General features: G+C 43.6%; 1 protein-coding gene across 1 annotated transcript; it reads left to right on the forward strand.

Annotated features, from left to right (window-relative positions):
* Nucleotides 1-9,067: 9,067 nt before the first annotated feature.
* LOC308107562 (galectin-7-like) lies at nucleotides 9,068-22,719 on the forward strand. The gene is made up of 6 exons (XM_080459964.1): nucleotides 9,068-9,166; nucleotides 9,974-10,062; nucleotides 10,552-10,756; nucleotides 13,446-13,559; nucleotides 22,390-22,475; nucleotides 22,616-22,719. Exons 1-6 carry the CDS (start codon nucleotides 9,083-9,085, stop codon nucleotides 22,635-22,637), a joined length of 600 nt encoding a protein of 199 aa, XP_080316090.1. The 5' UTR covers nucleotides 9,068-9,082; the 3' UTR covers nucleotides 22,638-22,719.
* Nucleotides 22,720-23,324: the final 605 nt, after the last annotated feature.

A 23,324-nucleotide genomic window follows, 5' to 3' on the forward strand; every position in this document is an offset into this window, starting at 1 on the left:
AATGTGCTTCCTTTATTGTATGTGGTGCATCAGTCTATCCACTGACGGTCCCTGCAGAGGAGTTGGACGTTGTGTAAAAATCAATTTACACCCTGAACTGGTTGACAGTCCATCACAAGCAACTACAGAGGATCAGACGGCCACAATACTGTCTACAGATACTTTAGGGTTACCAATTGACTTTAAAGTCATGTTTTCACACTGGCAGGATATTAGAGTACCATGCACATATAAGTACATGCAAACTTCTATTTATGTAGGTTCACCGTGTTTGAAAGATTAGTTTGAGTCATCATGATCAGACAAAACATGCAAAGAAATTCAAAAAGTGAACAGATGCAAATCAGTATGTCACATGTTTGCTTTTCATGAAGAGATTTATTCGTACTGATTCATGACTCGGCCCATCACAGTCTTCCTTATTTTACATGTGGTCCCCTCAGGAGAATTCATTCTTTCACCTGAAAAATCGAGCTCAGGCAGTAATGGAGTGAAAATATTCAAACTCTACAGAAATGTCCCAAAGCCAGAAGCTGAACCAAGGATATGACATTTACATTCAAGTATAATTTAGCTTTTATTAAAATAATCAAATCTACTCTCGGCCGTCTGTTTGCAGACTTCCCGTTGGGTTTGGCCGAGTTTTATCTAAATCAAACACAAAAAGTGCGTTCTTGAGAACCCGGCTGTTGGAAACTGTCAGGAGAATTTTCCTAGTAAGAAAACCTCATGGAGACAGAATATATAGGAATCAGACTGAGAGCGGTTTGAGAAAGTTTAAGGCAATTTTATTACATTATTCTTGCAAGAAGAGACAAAGTCACAGTACAACCTCTGCATGATTGTCCAGGAGTTTGCCTAACTCTGAAGTCAGACAGTGCCTTCTTTAAGGCTGAAACTGTTTTGAGACTGCATTGAAGGACACCAAAAGCAGCACAGATGTTTGAACAGTGCTGACACAGGTCATCCTTGAACACAGACTGCAAAATTACACATCATTCTTTATGAGACAAAACAAGATTTCCATAACAGAAACACCCAAGTTTCACTGTAATGGCTTTTGTTCTCAGTTCTGCCGTGTGTTTGCTTTCCAGAGCACTTTGAGGATCAACCTGCAGCCTCCTTTCATCGCGTCTGTAACTATGAAGTTACACAAAGTTTCCTCAGAGGAAGATAAGAGCTGCTGGCGTTTCTCTTTGCCTTTGGTGGATTGCTTCAACTCCTCTGATCGAGGGCGAGGAGAAATGTGATGTAAATTTAACCAACAGATGTAGGAAGGTTAAATCTTCTTCTGCAGATCTTCACATTTCCATGTCCAAAAAACCACGAGAATGAACATGAGCCACTGTGGCATTCATAAAAGGAAGCAGAGGAGATGTATGTCTCTCACACTGTGTTATCTACAACATCATTCATTCATTCATTCATTCATTCATTCATTGTGGTGCTACTCTGAGATTTCAGGGGTCTGTAACCTCCAGCTCTGGAGCCACATGTGGCTCTTCAGCCCTTCTGTAGCGGCTCCCTGATACTTTCAATATATTTTATGGTGAGAAACATATTTTCTTATTTAATTAAAATTTTTATTTACTCACCAGAGTCATTTTCAAATGGACTCATATCTCTGGGCTAAAAAGGGCTTTTAAAATAAAGAACTAAAATGTCAAGAAATGGGCAAGAAAATGCTAAAACAGCTGAAAGAAACTAAAATGAATTTCTGAAAGTAAAAAAAAGTTACAAATGAAAACAAACAACTGCTATAAGAAGAGCCTGGATGGTCAAAACAGATAAATGATCAACATTGTCAAAACATGTTGAATAAAATGTTGAAACAGATACAATCATGTATATAAACTATTCTCAAAATGTCAATAAATGTTTGTTATTCTCAATTGTTATTGAAACTTTATAAATGCATCATATGATATGGTTTTATATCAAAATCTTTAGAAACTTTAGAAGCTGTGTCAGCTTCATTGTAATGCTTAAAAGTAATAAATTTGATTTGGTGGAAAGACACAAAAATGACAGAGACACACACTCACTCACACACACACACACACACACACACACACACACACACACACACACACACACACACACACACACACACACACACACACACACACACACACACACACACACACACACACACACACACACACACACCCCTGTGTGTCATTTAAACCAAAACACTATTGCATTGATTTCTTAAAATGTATATTACATTTACTTAAAAGTGATGTACAAAACAAGAAGAGTTCCAGTGTAAATATGTCCTGAATGTAACACAGAGATAACGATGTCACGGCTCGTAAAACTACAGTAATGCGTTCCATCAGAAATATACTTCTATTCATTAAATAATGACTTCTGTTTTTATTTTCAAATCGTAACTGAATTTTAAAAAAAGATAATGAAAGAGATCAAAGTATGCCAGTAAAAATACAAATGATCATTTGGAACACTTTGTATTATAATTCTCACAATACTGCTAATACACTATGTGATTCATATAATTTTATTTAATAAGATAAAGCTAACAAATCAATACCATCTTTTATAACAGCTTTGATTAGACCTCAAACTATGATCCCAAGAGACAAAATAATTTCTGCTTAATTTCTTTATTGTACTGGTGGTTTTATGTGATTTCATTTCAATAATTAATGTTTTTATTCAGATGTGTATTCATACAGCTACAATTCTGTTCCCTTTTTGAGAAAAACCAATAAATCAGTCTGTCTGTCTGCACATATGTACTGAATTACAACATCGAGAGCATGCCTTTTCAAATTCTTTTTATTATATTTCTGAAGATGTGGTTGAGTGAGTTGATTCAAACTTCCTTTTTTCAACTTTGTTGAATAGTTGCAGCCCTAGTTGCGTCCATGATCTGAAGGCTTGTGTGATTGTATTATGTTCTTTGAACAAAATGTAGAATTTCTCTTGCACACACCAGATACCTTTCCTTCAGGTTTGCTGCTCCATCCATTGCATTTTGCAGCAGTTGCTGCTGTTCAGGGGTCATGTTATTGAGTGGTTGTGACACAGCCACTGCTCCTTCAAGGTCTTCATCATTTGCTTGCAACAAGGTGAGCTGTATGCCATGTCTTGCCAAGGCAGCTTCCAGATATTCTTGACTGTATGGATCATCTCCAAAGACAGCCCACCTCTCGTTGAGAGCTGGTGAGTCGCGCTCACTGTTGGACAGCATCCCCTCCATCCACATTTGTGTTGGTGTATGGTTGTTTGCAGATCTGATTCTGTGGTTGTTCCAAGCACGTGTGAATAAATTGAGACATCTCTGGATCTCTGGTTTATACACTAATTGTAGTGCCATTTTCTGAGTGTTGTCGTCTGGGTTCAGTATTTGTTCATCTTCAAATGAATAGAACAGTCTGTACAAGTAGTGCACAACCTGCTGGAAAACATCCCTCCAGAGACGCTCTCTACGTTGGTTGTGTACTGAGCGGCCTGTAATGTGCCTTGCTTCTCCTTGCAAAAGGTTCATCAAAACAGCAACCATAGTGTTCTCCCCTCCGTGGTCCGATCTGACTCTGGAGGGTAACTCATACAGACAAGTGGCACCAACAAAATAAGTCAATACTGTTGTTGGGGTTTATGGTTGGTTATTAGCATATAATTACTGTAAGTTATAGATTACTAAAAGTAATAAATCACTGGAAGTAATTTATGAAAAATTGAAATTATTAATGGAAGTAAATGGTCATTTACTCATTAACAACTCCTAAAGTAATTGAATAATTACTTTAAAAACAAAAAAAAGAAATATTATCGAATTTTTTTTTTATAAAAATAATTATTAATTTGCATAAATTTCTTATTTATGTATCAATAATAAATCGGGGCACCACCAGATAAACTGGAAATAGCTAATACCAAAATATCAGTCTCGTTTGTAAAAAGTTTATTTAAGTTAGTTAATATTTCTGCATAAAATATAACCATCTTAAATAGATTGGAAGGTGTGAGATCCGAGCACAGACTGTTACAAACCAGTGAATTGTCAACAATAAATACACAATAATCACCAAGAAGCGTACAATTCAGCTAACAGGCGTTTATTAATAAAAATGTATTAATTCATAAATGATTCGGAAATCATCTCATAAATCAACACATTCAAATAGCAAACGACATCTAACACGGAGATCTAATCTATTAAACAGCAAACACTATGAACAAAGAGTGCGTGCGTGCGTGACGAGGGGGTGTGATGACCTCGAACGTCCACCAGGTGGAGGCAGACGTCGGCGAGTCAATGCGGTGACTGAGGGTCTGGCTCGCTCCCCTGCTGTTTTATGGCCTATCCATTGTCCCTGGTGTTTTCCTTTCGGGGGGAAAACCCTCTGGAGGAGTTCATGGAGCTCTGGCCCCAACACTGTCAAAGCTTTGTTGTCTGTGCTGCAGCTGATGTAAGTTACTAGTCTGCTGTTTCCATCAATGCCGGCATGTGTCACAAAGCTCCACCTGAAAAACATTACAAATAAAAAGGAATAATGCATTACTTGAGTTATGAATATGTTGATGCAAAGAAATGATCTAAATATTTGTGAGACAATAAATGTTGGCATTAAAATGTGGTATCTAAACATCACACCAGCCACAGCCTGAAATAGAACAGGAGATATTGAATTGTTTTCTGCTGTCAAAATCTCAACAAAGAGCTTATTTGGAGCCCAAATAGAAGAAGAAAGAGGAGAAAGAGGGGAAGAAGAGAAACAGGAGAGGAGAGGTCGGCTGTGTGAGGGGGTACTCAATAACTCAAATCCCCCCACCACCACCACCAACACACCCCTACTCTGTCAGACAATCCTGGTGAGAACCCTGTTATTTTTTTATTACTTATGAGTGACGGGTTCAAGTCGGTCGTTGATGATTGATGGTCCATTGATGGAGAGAGGGACGTGGCAGATGATGGTCCAGGTCTGGTGGCTGTTGATGGAGCAACGGGTGTGTCCATCATTGGTGTGGGTGACGACGAAGCAGGGGGTGGGAAGTCTGAAGCTCTATCATCAGTAGTGGAGGGTTCTGGGGCACCAATTCTCTCAGCTTCTGACATCTGGATGACAAAATACCTGAATTGTTATAATAATATTCATAAGGAGCGTTGGCCCAGACAAGGAACAAAAACTCACCTTCAATGGCAGTGTGATGCTGGTCTGTGGAATTATATAAATTGAGATTAGTGGAAAAGATGTATGACAGTACAAACAAAGCAGAGAAATATCCTGAAAAGGTAAAAAAAAGGGCTAAATGTAAATCCTCATGTCTTCATTATATGAACAATTTCAAATGTATTGAATAGAGAGACATTGTTAAAGAAGTTTCATAAGTTCCCTCAAATGTATGAAATTACTGAGTGAGGTATGGTGGCCTGGAAGTGTAAAACACTACAAACTTCAGAAAACACTACCAAATAGAGGAAACACTACCAAATCCAAAAAACAAAAAGAAAACGTGTGGTACCTGCTGACAGCGGGGTCGTCACTGATTGGACGCACAGCCAATGAGACGAGCATCTGATAGGACAGAAGCACAGTCTGTCTCTGTAACAGGAAGTCATTCCTGCCAACTGAAGTATGGTCCACATTCCGGGGAAAAGAGACCGTCTTCCATAGTTAGGAGACAAGACATTTTGTCCTCATTGTGGCCTGCAGGTACTGACGGCTGGTCGAGGCTTTATTGAAGCTTTGATGGTTCATTTTAAGCATGGTTCATTATTTGAGGCTTCAATGGCACACAGTGCTCGAGGAGGACATCTAGTGGTCAATAAAATGAAGTGCAATGGAGACGTGCCATTGACTGGTTCAGAGATTGCTTTGGGGTTTGATTTAACATGCGTTAAACTACACTGAATGATGGTAAGGTTTCTCATGGGTACAATAATAATGAGTCATCGACAGCGCATCCTATCAGTGACAACCCTGCTGTCAGCAGGTACCTGACGTTTCCATTGTGTTTTCTGATAGTGCTTTCTCTTTTTGGCAGTGTTTTGTGGATTTGGTAGTGTTTTCTGCAGATTGTAGTCTTTTGCACTTTCAGACCACCATAGTGAGGATTGATTAGTAGCAGATTAAATAGCACACAACAAAATAACATGGCTTCGATCTGTAGCTCCATCATAGTGACAGGGTTTTGAAAGCTTGAAGACTGTTTTCACGCATTTCAATGAGAGAAAACCTTCAGAAAATTGAACTGGGTTGTGCTTGGACACTGCCTGTGCTCAGACTCCAATCCATTCCACAGCCTCACTCCACATATTGTGAAAGACAAAATTTTAGAGTTGTGCGAAACCTCCAGTGTTTTAGCTTTAAATTCTCTCTCCAGTTATAACCCTCAGTTTTGAATATTGGTAGGAAGTTGATTGTTTATGTTGTTTGCTTTACAAATCATTTGTGCAGTTTGAAATTGTACCAGGTCAGTGAACTTTAGTATTTTTGATTCAAAGAAGAGTGACTTTGTGTGATCTTTATACAGTTCTTATCGCTCTTTATTGTAAAATTGTGAGCAACTGTAGTGAAGATTTACAAGTGTTTCCCCAAACCTCAGCACAGTAATTTAGATATGGTAACACCAGTCAAAGGTATATGTGGAGTGATTTGTGGTTCAGGATGTTTTTTTATTGATTACTGAGATGCTTCTTCATTTCTTCTGTCATCACTATCTGTACGCCATAATCATCAACATTTCAAGAAATAAAGGCTTGAAATATTTCACTCCGTGTGTCATCAGCCTATATCATATTTGGGTTTGACTTTCAGAAATGAGTGACAAAAAAATATTGAACATTTTCATGATATTCAAATTTTTTGAGATGTACCTGTATATAGCTACACCCCCTCCACCTTTGTTCTCTCTCTTTATATAATGAAATTCATAACCATCTAATTCAAAGTCAATTCCTTTATCATCATTAATCCATGTTTCAGATATTGCAATTATTTGGAAATGTGCTGACTAATCGCTCTTTTGTGCAATTTGATTATTAGATCCAAGTTAGTTTTATATGTATTTCCCCATATTTCCACACAATATGTCATGTAAGGCAGCACAAGTGAACAATACAATAAATGTAGACATTTATTATTCAGTAAGTCTTTAGTTTTGTAAAGAACAGAAATAGACTTGGACAATTTTCATTTTACGTGTTCTATGTGAGGTTTCCAACCAAGCTTGTCATCTATTATTACTCATAAACCCTTTCAATTTCAACATTATTTAAATAGAGTTTTACTTCAGCATCAACCTGCTTGAGCTGATCCAGAATGCTGCTGCCAGAGTTCTTACAAACACCAAGAAACTGGACCAGATCACACCGGTCCTCCAAACACCACACTGGCTTCCTGTGAGTCTAAGGATGGATTTTAAAATCTTCCTGCTGCTCGACAAAGTGTTGAATGGTCTTGGACCATGAAGCACCCAGACCCCTCGGGTGGTCTGGGACAGGTCTACTGTGTGTTCCAGAACCAGAACCAAACAAAAGGGAGCAGCTTTGAGTTCATCTGCTTCTCACTTGTGGAACAAACTTGTTGAACACCTGAGGTCTGCTCAACTGTTTTAATATCATTTTATCTTTTAACTGCTTGTTTGATTTCTCAATGTCTTGTTTTATATCTATGATTGGAATGTTGAAGGTGTGGTTCAAGTAGTTTGTGAGAAACACGGTGTATGGGCATGTTGAGGGTGTGGTTCAAGCACAGCTACACTGAGGACAGATAAACAGAAACATTTACAGGTTATGTAATTGAGAAAATTCACACAAGTCATCTGACAACCATTTTTATTTTAGGGAAATTTTCTGTTACCATTTCTAATTTATTTTAGTTGTTGAGTATTTAGTTTGGTTCTGTTCAGGTAAAACAAAATGTACTCATATACATGCAGTATGTTGACTTGAAAATGCGATTGTTTCTTGGTTGCTCTCAGGATTTGAAAGAAAACAACACCCTGTGTTATGGTTGAGAAGGACTGTCCATCTTTGTACATATTGAAAAATGTCGTGTTGGATATCTGGCTAAGAAAAATGTTGGTTGAACAATAAATGATGTGTTAAAAACCAATTTGTTCCGAGTATAAATCGACATGGATTAAAACTGTTATATACATCACATTATGAAAAAGTATTTTTGGCCCTTATACAAAGATGTTTTCATCAAGTTAAAATAATCAGATTTAATGAATTGGATTATTTATATTAAGTAATAAGGCTAATTTATCTTTTCTATTTTGGAAAAACTTGAAACAATTGGTTTGCTTCACCTTCAGAAAATTGGTTTACATGAAATTGAATATTTCAAGTCAAACTAAATGAATTATTTGCCTTGTGTCAATGCTAAAATATTAGGTGTGACAGACTACTTTTTTTTTTCAGTGAAGCCAAGGCCCTTTTTTAATTTGATATGAATACACTACATGGCCTTTTTTGTGTAAAATCTACATAAATTTCCTGGTTTATCACCTGTGTATTTACACAATGTGCTTTTAGTCGCTGCTGCTGTAAACATTATAGTGCCTATAGCGATGGCACTGCTTGTTAGCCATCACACACATCAGATTTGTAGTTTTAAATGTTTTTTAGAGTGAACATTTAGAATTGTTACTCTTTGTGAGATTGGGATTTTTTATTTTATAATCATTACTTTGTTCATTTTATTTCTCGTGTGATATGTTGAAAGAGTTTGAAAAACGATGGTTCTGTGACTTACAGTGGGAAGCAGGGAACATTGCTGGTCCCGCTCTCTCTCTCTCTCTCTCTCTCTTTCTTTCTCTCAAGACATAAGAAACTTGTCTTCACATGGTGAGGAGTTGAAGTTAATGGACTGACTTGCCAAGATGATATCATCTAAATCCTCAAATCTAAATCCTGAGCCCCACCTGGTGTTTTCAGAAAGGACTGCATGCACACACACACACACACACACACACACACACACACACACACACACACACACACACACACACACACACACACACACACACACACACACACACACACACACACACACACACACACACACACACCTGCTCCGCCCACACCACCAGTATAAAATGAGACATGAAGCCGGAGTTCAGCCATCCTGCTTCTCTTTCTGTCTCTGGGTCCATTTCACCAACTGCTGCCATGCCAATCTTCAACCCTGTAAGTATTCAAAATGAGTCCATCTGTACTGCTAACTATGTAAAATGATTTATATTTCTTCCTCCGTCCAGCATCATTGGTAAAGTGTTTTAGCACAGCATCAAATTAATACCACTTGTCATCAATTGCTGCCAGTTTAGATCATTTATTGAATTTATTCTTACTTCCTGCTGATAAAAGATGTTTTAAATCATTAGAATAGATTTCAATTTACATCATATAGAAACCAAACAAAGACCTTTTGAAATGAAAATACTGTGTTAATGTATTTTTCTATGAAGTAAAGTAGGTTAAAGCTAATGGATCTGAATGAGAGATTGCAGCTGACCTCAGTTCCATTCAGTGAAAGTACTTAGAGCGTTTATCGAATCTTCACAGATGTAAAGATCAACTGATGATGCAACAAATATCAAATTCCATCCAAAACCAAGTCACTACTTACATTTGAACTATTATACACAATTAATTTGTACTATAATATAACCATATGAATACAGGATAAAATCCACATTATAAGAGTATTGAAAAATCAGCAGGCCACAGTACTTCAGCACAGTATTCAGTAACATTTCCAACATTAGCAATACTGACACAATTAGAAATGATGGCATGAGGATCTCCATTATGAATCTAGTGAATCTTTATCATAACAGAAACTTAAAGCAGACAAGAAACAAAATGCTGCATTTTTGAAGCTGCAAAACTTTTTACATTTTGAGCGGCGTGCCATCGATCAGTAATCTACATGACTAAGATTTCCTGATGTGTCTAACCTACACGACTGATGTTTATTGTTGTTTATTCCAGACTATCCCCTACCTGGGGCCGATCGATGGGGGTCTGAAGGAGAGCTCGTACATCTACCTTCATGGCTCCACTCCTGAAAACATGACCAGGTTAGTTTGGAAAGAAAAAGTGCTCCAACATCTCAGTAGTTCAGAACTTAATGTGTTTGAAGCTTCACGGTGTATTTCCATCAGGATGAGCTGGTACTTCTAACCTCGTTTGATAGATATTGACCAGTGACATCCCCCAAGAGCTGCAGTTTTAGAGATTTTCTGATCCCGTCGATGTCAAACTCGTTCACAATCCTCACATTTGTATTTGTTTTCTCAATGTCGTGCCTCAACAGTAAGAATCAAATGATGTCAAATTCCCCTCTAACAGGAGTAGTATTGACTTGACTTTAAGTGGTCATAATGTTAAAGTACACAGTTCCAACACCTGACTGTATCACTACATTTCAGGCTTCTTTGTTCGGGGAGACTTTCCTTTATCTTCCTGCACTTTGCCGCACCTGCACTGTTTGCTTTTCTTCAGCACTGAAGTCACTTATCAGTTCCAGCAGGACTCAGTGATCCACGTCTTTTGTCCAAACCTGGCAGGTTTAAAATCAACCTGCTCTGTGGAAATTCTGACTCCAGCGACATCGCCCTGCACGTCAATCCTCGCCATGACGGAGGGGACAGGGTGGTGTTCAACAGTCGCGGGAATGGCAAGTGGGACACTGAGATTGTGAAGACCGTCTTGCCTTTCATGAGAGGCGAGACCTTTGAAATGGGGATCTTGGTCACTCCTTCAGGCTACAAGGTCAGAACAAACTCATCTTACAAACATTTTCATCTGTAACACTTATTTCTACTGATTTGTTTTTAACTTTCATGTTAATTACAGTTCCATTGTTGTAACAATGTTTCTTAGCGATTAATCTGATGATGTTGAAAAACCTGATTATTCCCCGACTAATCGAGCCCTATTAGTAAGAAACATGCATTTGTAGGATGAGAACTGGAGTCTGTGTGTTCAAATGGAAGGAAATGTCAAGTCCTGTCTGTCAAAACAGTTTATAAGTACAGCAGTTTAGTACAACTTATATAATTCAACCTCAGTCTTTGCTATAATTCAGAAATTCATAATTCATTCCAACACTGATTACAATCACAATTTTAATTCATGTTCAAACTTTTCGATCTTCATTAATCTACCCAATTAGAGACAAAACTCCTGCTTTAGAGCTTCATTTCTTCAAAACTCAAATTACCTGAGGGCATTTTTCATATACTATATTATTTGTTTTAGGTATTGGGGAAGGTTTATTCGTATTTGTTGTTATTCTACTTCCGTTAAGAGGTCAATGTATTTAGTTTGTTATGTATATAAAGTAATATTTTTGGCAGGAAGTAAATTTATCTCTATATCCCCTTGTTGGTTTTCTTGAGGGATTATTTCAGTATTTGTTGATATTTATTATTTTGCAGGGTTTTTTTGAAGCCCGCCTCTCCGCCTATAAATAGGCGGTGGCTGAAGCGTAGGCGTCTTGCCTCTCTCGACCGAACACGCAGCCAGGCAGCTTCCCTCCTTCGACCTCTCCCGTTCGAACACGAAGCCAGGGGGTTTTCTCTCTCTCGATCACTCCCGTTCAGACACGCAGCCAGGCGGCTGCCCTCCTTCGACCTCTCCCGTTCAGACACGCAGCCAGGCTGCTGCCCTCCTTCGACCTCTCCCGTTCAGACACGCAGCCAGGCTGCTGCCCTCCTTCGACCTCTCCCGTTCAGACACGCAGCCAGGCTGCTGCCCTCCTTGGCGGAAGGTGTTTTGATGGGCCCTTTAAGGTTGCTGTGGACGCATGTGACTCGGGTGTGGATGCCGTGCTCCTGCAGGATGATTGTCATGGCGTCGAACATCCTGTTTCGTTCTTTTCAAAGAAGATGGATCGGCACCAGCGGTGGTATTCCACCATTGAGAAAGAAGCGCTGGCTTTGATCATGGCCTTGGAACATTTCGAGGTTTACGTCGGTGGTTCGAGTGTACCTGTGGTCATTTACACGGACCACAATCCTCTGTTTTTTCTTGGTAGGATGCGTAATAAGAACCGCAGGCTGATGAATTGGTCATTGGCTTACAACAATTTAATCTTGTGATCGCGCACATTCGCGGGCGTGACAATGTCCTCGCCGACGCCCTTTCATGTCTGTAAGATGTTATATGAGGGCTCTGAATAAATTGAATGTGACCGGTTTTTTTTGTTTGTTACGGCCACTATTCATACTTATTCAGTGACACTGGGTGAGGGTGTTAGGTATTGGGGAAGGTTTTTCGTATTTGTTGTTATTCTACTTCCGTTGAGAGGTCAATGTATTTAGTTTGTTATATATATAAAGTAATATTTTTGGCGAGAAGTAAATTTATCTCTATATCCCCTTGTTGGTTTTCTTGAGGGATTATTTCAGTATTTGCTGATATTTATTATTTTGCAGGGTTTTTTTGAAGCCCGCCTCTCCGCCTATAAATAGGCGGTGGCTGAAGCGTAGGCGTCTTGCCTCTCTCGACCGAACACGCAGCCAGGCAGCTTCCCTCCTTCGACCTCTCCCGTTCGAACACGCAGCCAGGGGGTTTTCTCTCTCTCGATCACTCCCGTTCAGACACGCAGCCAGGCGGCTGCCCTCCTTCGACCTCTCCCGTTCAGACACGCAGCCAGGCTGCTGCCCTCCTTCGACCTTTCCCGTTCAGACACGCAGCCAGGCGGCTGCCCTCTTCGGCTCTTCCGCCTTCGTTGTGTGTGGGGTTAGCTCAGATCCTTTTCCCCTGGTGGGACCGGTGGTCCTGTTTTCGTTTTTGTTTGTCCTTCAGAAGTAGGTTGGGGTTTTCGTTTCTTCGATTGGGTTTTGGTACCGGCTCCTACGGCCCTGTACAGGGTTGGCCCGGCACCGCACCTGTTTGTTTTGTTTTGCCGGCCCACCAGGTACTTGTTCTTTTGATATTCTGTTGGATTGGGACACGGGGTGGTTATGGGGTTTTGTCGGGTTCTGGTTTTTACATACCCCGCTTGCTTTTCAGGCTCAACACTTTTTTTTTGAATTAAAAACCAACGAGCAAATTAAAGGAAAATTAAATAAAAATTGTAAAAATCCAACCGTTTTCCTGTGTCCTTCAAGGTATGTTCCGTCCCTCCTCGGGGTGTAACAATTTGTCTTAAAAATGGGATGTAAATGTGAATATTTTAAATTGAATTGAATTGAATTGAATTGAATTGAATGCTGGCTTTTAGATATCGCTCCCTCTCTACTTTTTAACTACAGTTAATACTTAGTTCTTTCAACATTATTAGTTACTACTCAAAAAGTAACTTAACCTTGAACTTTAATCAAAGAACTTAATTAGATTTTAACCCAATCATTCATGTCTAAAACAGATTTCTTATTTTTCCCTTAACCTGCGTTAACATTGTATGAAATGATGTTGTTGTCATATATAATTTAATGAAGTTGTTTCTTTGCAGATTACAGTCAATAAGAAAGACTTCTACACCTTCCCATTTCGTCTGCCTGTGGATAGAGTCCGTGCGTTGCAGATCGAGGGAGACGTTTCCATCGAAATTATCAACGTGATCTCGGTGAATGTTGAATTCCTCCACATGCTGCTTGGTGCTTTGCAATAAGTCCAGAGGAAATGATAGTGAATTTCTGTGGACTTTGGAGGGCTGATGCTTTCTGTGTCTGTGCCGGGGGGCAGGAGGTGGCATGAATCAGTATCCTGGAGAAATGGGAGCGAGCACAATAATGACCAAAGATAAAAGCTTCAGTTTGTTTTGTTTTCACTGAGTTTGAATGTGTTGGGATTTCTGGTTGGTTATCAGCATTAAATTACTGTAAATAATAAATTACTGAAAGTAATTTATGAAAAATTTTAAATATTAATGGAAGCAAACTGTAATTTACTCATTAACAATGGAGTAATTGAGTAATTACTTAAAATTAATAAATTATCGAAAATTATGTATTAATGAAAAAAAAATTTATTTTAAAAAGTTCGTTATTTATTAATTTATTAATTAATTTATTAATAATAAAAGGGGGTACCACCAGAGAATCTGGAATTAGCAAATTACCAAAATATCAGTCTCGTATGGAAAAGTTTTATTTAAGTTAGTTAATATTTCAATGTAAAATATAACAATCTTAAATAAAAGGGAAGTCATGAGATCCGAGCACAGAGTGTATGTGTGTGCGCGTGCGTGTGCGTGTGCGTGTGCGTGTGTGTGTGTGTGTGTGTGTGTGTGTGTGTGTATGTGATGTGATGTGATGTGATGTGATGTGATGTGATGTGATGTGATGAGTGATGAGTGATGAGAGGGAATGGGTGTAATGACTTCGAATGTCCGCCAGGTGAAGGCAGAAGTTGGCAGGTCACTGTGAGTGGGTGTACTCATAGACATATACACTAGAATCCTCACCGACTGTCAGGAACATACGTCAGTGCGTCCGCCATCTTGTGAATGGCATTTGTCAGGACTTCAGCAAAGATACCGCATCACTGTGCTTTTGGTTGTACAAACAGACAAACTAAGGACAATCGACTGCGTGGGATTACCTTCTACAGGTAGGAAAAAAAAACATATTTTTTGTTGTTGTCGTTGTGTTTAGCTCATATAACATTAACTTGGGACATAGATGAGCTGGAGCTGTGGGAAATGCTCTCTATTCCCTGGCTTAAGCTCGCCCTCAAACAACAACAACAATATCAACGTCTATTCGGTTCATCTAACGGAGGCTCTTTTAGTTGCAGTGTGTAGAATATTACATTTCGAAAGAAATGTGTTGCTCAGAACCAGTCAGTGTACTATTCCCCGCCTCTTCCAGCAGGAGAACCTCCGCTGTGAGCAACATGTCACACCTCACTCCTTTTAGACATGCTGACATGTACACAAACATTATTATTATATATATTGATTAGGATAGCAGATCAATTGATTGCACGTTGCACAAGCAGTGAATTAATGTGATAACACAGGACTCTGAACCTGTAAATCCTTTTTTTCCCAGTAGGACCTCTCCTATGCACTGCCCACATGTCCTGATGCTTTGACAGCCAGACTCAGTGAAGCCATGGCCGAGGTGGAGAGTCTGAGAAGAGAGAAGAGGAATGCCAAAGATGGAGAACGGAGGGCAAAGAGCACAGTGTGTGGTCTTCTGGAGGAACTGAGAGCGAAAAATCAAATAAATGAAGAGCTGAAAGAGAATATGTCATATAATATGTAATAATAGATAAATGTGTAACAATAAATAAATATGTAATATGTAAATATGTAACAATTATTTTCTATGTTGTGGTGTGCACCTTGAGGGAGGTTCTCACAAGCAGAATGCAGTGGGTGTGTCGGTGACGTGCGGGGGCGTGTTGGTGATGGGAAGGGTCAAAAGAGGAAGTGCTGTGACGCACGAGTAGAGATGTTTGACAGGTGAACTGTCATGTGGCTGGAGGCAATAAAGAAAGCCGACTCGACTCCTTCGTCCGTCTCATCTTTCCCAGCCTCCACATTGGTGACCCTGACATTTGAACATGTCGATTGAAACCAGCAGCGGGGCAATTGCCGGCGGCACGGGAGCCGGAGCTCCCGCGGTGTACGCCGCTGCTGTCAGACTGCCGGAGTTTTGGCAACACGATCCGGAGCCGTGGTTCCAGCATATCGAGGCTCAGTTCCATCTACGAGGGGTAACGGTTGACGACACGAAATACTTCCACGTCGTCGCTGCGCTGGATTCTTCCACCACCCGCAGAGTTATGGGGCTGCTTCGGGACCCGCCGGCGCACGGAAAATACACCGCGCTCAAAATTCAGCTCCTCCGGCTGTTCCAGCTGTCCGACGCCGAGCGAGCGGAGCGCCTTCTGTCTCTCAACGGCTTGGGAGACAGCAAACCCACGGAGCTGATGGAGAACATGTTGGCGCTGAGGGGATCAGGTGACGCTGAGTTCCTCTTCATCCAGCTGTTCCTGCGTCAACTACCTGCTCAGGTGCGCACCGCTCTGGCCAGCTCTCTGCTTGGGCGCACTAAAGACTATCGTGGGTTGGCGGAAGAGGCTGACAGGATCCTGCTCGCGTCGCGGTCGTACGAAGTGCAAACAGTTCTGCCGGCGCAGCTTGGAAACCAGCCGGAGGAGGAAGCGCAGGCAGCGGTCGGGGCAGTTACGGATCGTCTCAAGAAAGACGTCCAGCTGTGTTTCTTCCACCGGCGTTTCGGGAGCAGAACCCAGCGCTGCACGCCGCCCTGCTCCTTCTCTGCAGGGAAATGCCAGACCCGGCGCTCGATAGCAGCTGTGAGCGCCGGGAACACCGGGAAGCTGCTGTTTATTAAAGACACTGTATCCGGGAGGCGTTTCCTCGTGGATACCGGAGCGCAGCGGAGCATCATCCCCGCCTCCTTCACCGACGTCGCGAGCGGCGGGAAAGGACCGCCTCTGGACGCCGCTAACGGGACTCCCATCCGCACCTTTGGCACCAGGTTCGTGACTGTGGGATTCAATGGCCGTCAGTTCGGATGGGATTTTGTCATGGCTGCTGTTTCCGTGCCCATCCTGGGAGCAGACTTCCTGTGCACTCACGGACTATTAGTGGACATGTCGAATCACCGCCTGGTGGACGCCGTCTCGTTCTCCTCTTACTCCTGCACTTTGGGGAAGGGGGAGGCGGTGTCCCTCGCCAATATCTTAGCTTCAGGGGATGTGTACCAGCAGCTTCTGGCTGAGTTTCCCGAACTGACGGTCCCTACCTTCTCAGCCTCCATTGTCAAGCATGGAGTGGAACATTATATCCCCACGACTGGGCCGCCGGTGTTTGCTCGCCCTCGCCGGCTGGATGCGGCTAAGCTGGCAATCGCTAAAGAAGAGTTTGCCATTATGGAACGGCTTGGGATTGTGCGGCGCTCTGACAGCCCGTGGGCCTCACCTTTGCATATGGTTCCGAAATCAGATGGAAGATGGAGGCCTTGTGGGGATTCCCGGCGCCTCAACAATATTACCGCACATGATCGGTACCCCGTTCCACACATCCAAGACTTTTCCGTCCACCTGACAGGAAAAGTGATTTTTTTCCAAGGTGGATTTGGTAAGAGGCTACCACCAGGTACCAGTTCATCCGCAGCATGTGCCCAAAACCGCAGTGATCATGCCATTTGGACTTTTTGAGTTTTTGCGGATGCCGTTTGGACTAAAAGGTGCTGCACAAACATTCCAGCGCTTGATGGACTCCGTGTTAAGGGGACTGCCTTTCCTGTTCATATATCTGGATGACATCCTAGTGGCCAGCGCTTCACCTGCAGAGCACCTGTTACATCTGCGGCAGCTCTTTGAGAGACTTAATGAGCATGGGCTGATTGTGAACCCAGCTAAGTGTTGTTTTGGACTATCAGAAATTGAGTTTCTGGGCCACCATGTATCCTCACGGGGAGTGGTGCCCTTACCGGCTAAGGTGGAAGCGATCACTGCCTTTCTACGTCCGAGAACCATAAAGTCACTGCAGGAATTCCTGGGCATGGTGAACTTTTATAACCGCTTCATCGCACACGCAGCTCACCTGATGCGTCCCTTGTATGGAGTTCTGAGGGGCAAGAAGGCCAAGCAGGACGTGGACTGGTCCCCAGAAAGGATCCTGGCTTTCCAGAAGGCCAAGGTTGCGCTCTCCAACACTGCCATGCTCGCCCACCCATCTCCAACCGCACCGGTAGCACTCACCACCGATGCCTCGGACTACGCAGTGGGGGCAGTATGTGAACAGTGGGTGGCTGGAGCCTGGCAGCCTCTGGCATTTTTCAGCAAACAACTGCGTGACAATGAGAGGAAGTACAGCACGTTTGACAGAGAACTCTTGGCTCTTTTCCTCGCCATACGTCACTTTAGGTTTCTGTTGGAAGGCCGGCAGTTTACTGCTTTTGTGGACCATAAGCCCCTCACCTTCACCATGTCCAAGACCTCGGAGCCCTGGTCTGGGCGGCAGCAGCGCCACCTCTCTGCCATTTCAGAGTTCACCACAGACATTCGGCATGTCGCTGGAAAAAACAATGCTGTGGCCGACTGCCTCTCTCGGGCACACGTGAACTCTGTGCACCTTGGAGTGGACTATGCTGCCATGGCCAGCGACCAGCTGACTGACTCTGACATCCAGGCCTACAGGACAGCCGCCACAGGGTTACGGCTGCAGGATGTGGTCTTCCATGACAGTGGGACCACACTCCTCTGTGACGTGTCTACCGGACAGCCCCGCCCCATGGTACCTGCTGGCTGGCGACGGCAGGTTTTTGATGCGGTTCATGCTCTATCGCATCCGGGTGTAAGAGCATCCGTGAAGCTGGTGGGGGCAAAGTTCGTCTGGCCGGGCCTCAAGAAGGACGTCAGGAGCTGGGCGGCCTCCTGTGTGGCGTGTCAACGGTCCAAGGTACACCGTCACACCAAAGCCCCCCTGGAGCCATTCCTTATCCCTGAGAGGAGGTTCAATCATGTGCATCTGGACTTGGTGGGTCCACTTCCTCCCTCTCAAGGCTTCACTCACCTCCTCACTATGGTGGACAGGACCATTAGGTGGCCGGAGGTGGTTCCTCTGGCATCGACGACGTCTGCGGAGGTGGCACGCACCTTCATATCCACCTGGGTGGCCCGGTTCGGCATGCCGTTGGACGTCACTTTGGACAGAGGCTCCCAGTTCACCTCGGAGCTGTGGACAGAGGTGGCTAAAGGCCTGGGGGTGCAGCTACACCGGACGACGGCTTTCAACCCTCAAGCCAATGAACTGTGTGAGCGTTTCCATCGCACGATGAAGGCCGCTCTCCGAGCCACCCTCACTGACGGCAACTGGGTCGACCGACTGCCGTGGGTCATGTTGGGCCTGCGATCGGCCCCGAAGGAAGATCTCCACTCGTCATCTGCAGAGCTGGTGTTTGGTCAGCCTCTGCGGGTCCCCGGAGAGTTCCTGCCAGAACCATCAGAACCCTGGTTGGTTACAGCAAGGCGGCCAGTCTTCAAGGAGCCGGCCCGCATGTTCGACCCGGTTCCAGCTCATCACTGCCTGCCCCGGTCCTATGTCCCGAAGAACCTGATGGCAGCCGAATATGTATTTATTCGTCATGACGCTCATCGTTCCCCACTTCAGCCGCCATATGACGGCCCGTTTCACGTCCTCGAGGCAGGGCCGAAGAACTTTGTGGTGGATATGGGAGGTAGGCATGTCCGGGTTTCAGTGGACCGTCTGAAACCTGCCCATGTCATGCCAGAGCAGCCAGTGGAGGTGGCGCAACCCCCGAGACGTGGGCGCCCCCCTAAGTCATCAGCTCCTGCAATGTCCCCTGCACCTGCCTTAACCCCGGTGCCGGTACTTGCACCTACTCCATTGGAGGTGCAACGCAGCCGTTATGGTTGGGTGCTAAGACCTCCCAAAAGGGACTAAAAAAAGAGAAAAAACAAGCAAACGATTTTTGTTGTTGCGTATTTTTTTTTTTTTTTGATAGTAGCACCATTCTGATTGTTCGGGGGGGGCCTGTGTGGTGTGCACCTTGAGGGAGGTTCTCACAAGCAGAATGCAGTGGGTGTGTCGGTGACGTGCGGGGGCGTGTTGGTGATGGGAAGGGTCAAAAGAGGAAGTGCTGTGACGCACGAGTAGAGATGTTTGACAGGTGAACTGTCATGTGGCTGGAGGCAATAAAGAAAGCCGACTCGACTCCTTCGTCCGTCTCATCTTTCCCAGCCTCCACAATGTAATATTAAAGGTAACTATGTAAAAATAAATGAAAGTACAATAGGTAAATATGTTATTGTGTGTAAATATGTAAAAAAAAAAATCTAAATTTGTTACACAAAAGTTATAACTTGTGCCCTAATGTACATGTTCACTGTACATAAATGTCACATTGTGTGTAAATAAACGCTTTTGCATATTTTTGTCATGGGTTCCATCATGTTGCTGCTCTAAAAGGAGAGTACAGCAGTCCCAATGTCCCATTTGCAAACTTCTTCCATTTCCTTTCCTCAATACTTTCTATAAGTATTCTACATTGAATAAATAAATAAATGAAATAATTTTTTATTTAATAAATTAAAAATGAAAGCAATGATTCTTCACAGTCATGTAAATGTATATTTGCGTGGTTTTATTCAGAAAACAAATTCCTGTCACGTAGACTTATTTAGGCTGACGGGTCAGACTAGCCACTCACAAGATGGCGGCCGCTCTGACGTATCGGAGCGGTGGGCGGACACAGGCTGCGCGGCGTCTAGTGTTTATGTCTATGGGTGAACTGATCTCTAGCATACCAGAGGTAGGGCTTTTCCATCAAAAAGAACCAGGAGCGAGTTCAGGGCCGGTGCCAGAGCCAGTTCTTAAATGAGCACCACCAAAGAACCAGTTCTTTTTCCACCATTAACGGAGCCAAGTGGGAGAACTATGTCATTGCGTCACTCCAAAACGTGATACGTCACTGATTTCACCAATTTGGCGCTGACAGCGCTCATCCAGGTACAAGGAGACGGACTGTATTCGTCGGTTTAGTCGCTCCATCTAGTTTGGCCTGAACCTCAGATGCAGACCAAAGTGAAGAAAACATTACGTAAATTTGTATCTCTATTGCTGTTTTTTCACGTCCGTCTTGTTTTAGTCCGGAGCTCCGGAGTGGAAAAAAAATTGAGGGAAAATAAATAACGCGTGTATGAGGTTGGGGCTTATTTTTCAACATTTGGGCATTGCATAGTGAATTTCTGCTCGTTTCACTTTATTTCTGGGTGTGTCTGAATCAAATGCTTCAACATCGGAGAAGAATGGAGGTGTACAATGATAGAATGAAGCTCTAAAAACTGTTTCCAATGGCAACCTACGTAAACACACTGATTAAAGTTCTTTCACGTGAAGCGCCGTTAAAAGGCTCATTTTATGCCCATAAAATCCAAGCTTTCATTTACAGTGGCATGTAGTTTGTTTTTTAGTTGCTGATGAACCAAAAGTATTTATTATAAAGAAGTTCTGTGGGTTAGAAAATAATATTAGAGCGTCTCGGAGCGGAGCGGAGCAGCCTCACACTGCATTGCGCAGCGGCTGCAGCTCCTCAGCCTGCGGTCAGAACGAAACAAAGCCTGGACGTGACGTTAGTTATAATAATGTTACCATGAAAAGTGTGAAAAATAAATGACAATGGAAAACTGCTTCTAAATTATAGCCAACGTAGCTGACTGACAGCGGAGAAGCGCGGCAACGCTCTTGAGAGCCGCAGCTCCGCGAACGCGGATTAAAGAATCCCGTTCCCTCGTATTATTAACTTCAGGGAGCGACTAATTATATCGTTCCCACGCGTTATTTTAATTTTTTTCTCTATAACCACTCTGGGGCTTCGTGTTCGCTGTAGATTTCAGAAAGCGGGTAGCGCCCGCTTCCGCCTTTTAGGTAGAGATAACTCCGCCCCCAGTTGATGACACGTCCGGCTCCACTCTGGCTCCTCTTTGGCCCAGCAACGAAGTGGGGCCAGCGTAGGACCAGCTTAGCCCCTGTTTGGCCGGGGCTTTGGCAGTGGAAAGACAAAGAACTGGTGCCAAGTCTGGCCCTGGCTCCGAACTAGCACCTGGTTCTTTCTGGTAGAAAAGCCCCAAGGGAGGCAGACGTCAGGTTCAGTGTGGTGACCGTGACGACCACTAGGGGTGTGCCGACGTCAAGAGGGATTGCGATGACCCATGCAGCCACTAGAGGCGTTTGGCTCGCTCTTTCTAGGGGCATGGCGGTTGCTTAGCGACCAGATAAACAGGACGCCCGTCACGGATATGCTGTCTTGGAGCGGCATGGTCTCACCGAGGCAGGCTGTTACAGTAACGATCAGACGGCTCTGTCAGTCCGGTTCTGAGCGCCGGAGTTCTAACTGGATGTCGGAACATGCAGCCAGAACTCTGGTGACAGTGCGGATGTGTTCAGCCGAGGACGAAATAGCAGTTTGGCTGTGATTGTGTGTGTCTTTACCTAATCTTGATCAGATAACACGAGCAGCGGCGAACGCGTGCGTGGCGTGCGCGTGAAGTCGGGGTTAGTTAAGGGAGATAAAAGAGAAGAAGAGAGAGTTCTGGCGAGGTTCGGTTCTGAAACCCGGTTCCTCCACACAGGGATCAGAGTAGCGGTGGCTCAGCTCACCCGGGTCTCTGGTGTCTGAGGTGGAGAAATGGGAGTTTCATACTCGCATTGGTGCGCGTGAAAGTCGTACACAACATATGCAGCGTTATCAAGAACCCAGAAAATAAACACATTGCATGTATCAGCTTCAGGCTAATCTAACCAACACTGCCCAGACAAAGCTCTCTCACTTGGTCGTTGTGCCGTGTTGTTTAGCACCGGGTGGTGCTGTGCCGGAATTTATACCTTTGCGTCGTGTTCGGGTACCCTGTGGTACCAGGCTGCGCCTTAACCAATCTCCTTGGGCTGGTCTCAGGTTTTCGAGACCCTGGGTGAGGCGGAGTTTGTGGATCCCCCGGTGGTGAGGTGCTGGGCTGCAGCTTCCAAGGACGGGTCAAAGGGGTAGGTGTCACGTGACCAATGGCAAATTTTTCCCGTGGTGGCCACATGTTCCTTTGTTCTCAAAGAAACTTGGTCACCCCCCCCCCCCCCCCCCCCCCCCCAACTGATGTGTCATTTTGTGTTTCTATTTGTGTTTTCAGGAGTGAACAGGAGGAAACATGAAGTAAGACAAGACAAGACACATGAAATGCAGTGTTGTGGATTTCCTTTATCACTGCTCTTTGAATAAAATCATGAAACTGAGTTCTTCTGTCAAGGATCTTTATTGAAGCCTGAACAGGCACATACACAATGCAAAATCACAAGTGAATAATGCTCGGGTATGTGCCCCGTGCAACCTTCCAGCTAACCTTTAAAGCGCCGGGGAGGGGAGGGGCAGACCCGGGTGAGTATATTGGGAGGGGAGGGGGTGAGCAGGGGTCTGTGTCGGGCTGGTCAGCAGGTCCCACCTGACATAATTGGCCAGCCAAATATGTGTTACAGCACAGCCCATGTAGTGTTACAGCACAGCCCATTGGTTATCTGTCAGTCAGGGGCTTGTCAATCACCCAGTTGCTGGATGGGCGGGGCTAACAGAGTCACGTTCAATCACACCGCAAGTTAACCAAGGTCAGGTGGGGAGACAGACAACATGGATACACAACCAATGAAAAAACGCCCTGGAGGCGCAGAAAAGCAGCGACTAAAAAAAATGAAAGCACTGGAAGCACCATCCGACTTTCGAGACGACTCGTCTCCCGTTTTTCGTTTTGAAATTGAAAATCCATTAGTTTCTTTAACAAAATTCGGGACATAAAATACGGCCGTTATCATTTTTTTTGTATTATTATTATTATTATTATTATTATT

This window comes from Lipophrys pholis (assembly GCF_963383615.2).
Source record: "Lipophrys pholis genome assembly, chromosome: 3".
NCBI lineage: Eukaryota > Metazoa > Chordata > Actinopteri > Blenniiformes > Blenniidae > Lipophrys > Lipophrys pholis.

What these genes read in the sequence shown, in the direction of transcription:
- LOC308107562 (XM_080459964.1), top strand. Translation starts at nt 9,083, where the DNA reads ATGAAGCCGGAGTTCAGCCATCCTGCTTCTCTTTCTGTCTCTGGGTCC. An exon ending in CCATGCCAATCTTCAACCCT is followed by an intron (nt 9,167 to 9,973) that starts GTAAGTATTCAA and finishes TGTTTATTCCAG; the next exon opens with ACTATCCCCTACCTGGGGCC. An exon ending in TCACTCCTTCAGGCTACAAG is followed by an intron (nt 10,757 to 13,445) that starts GTCAGAACAAAC and finishes GTTTCTTTGCAG; the next exon opens with ATTACAGTCAATAAGAAAGA.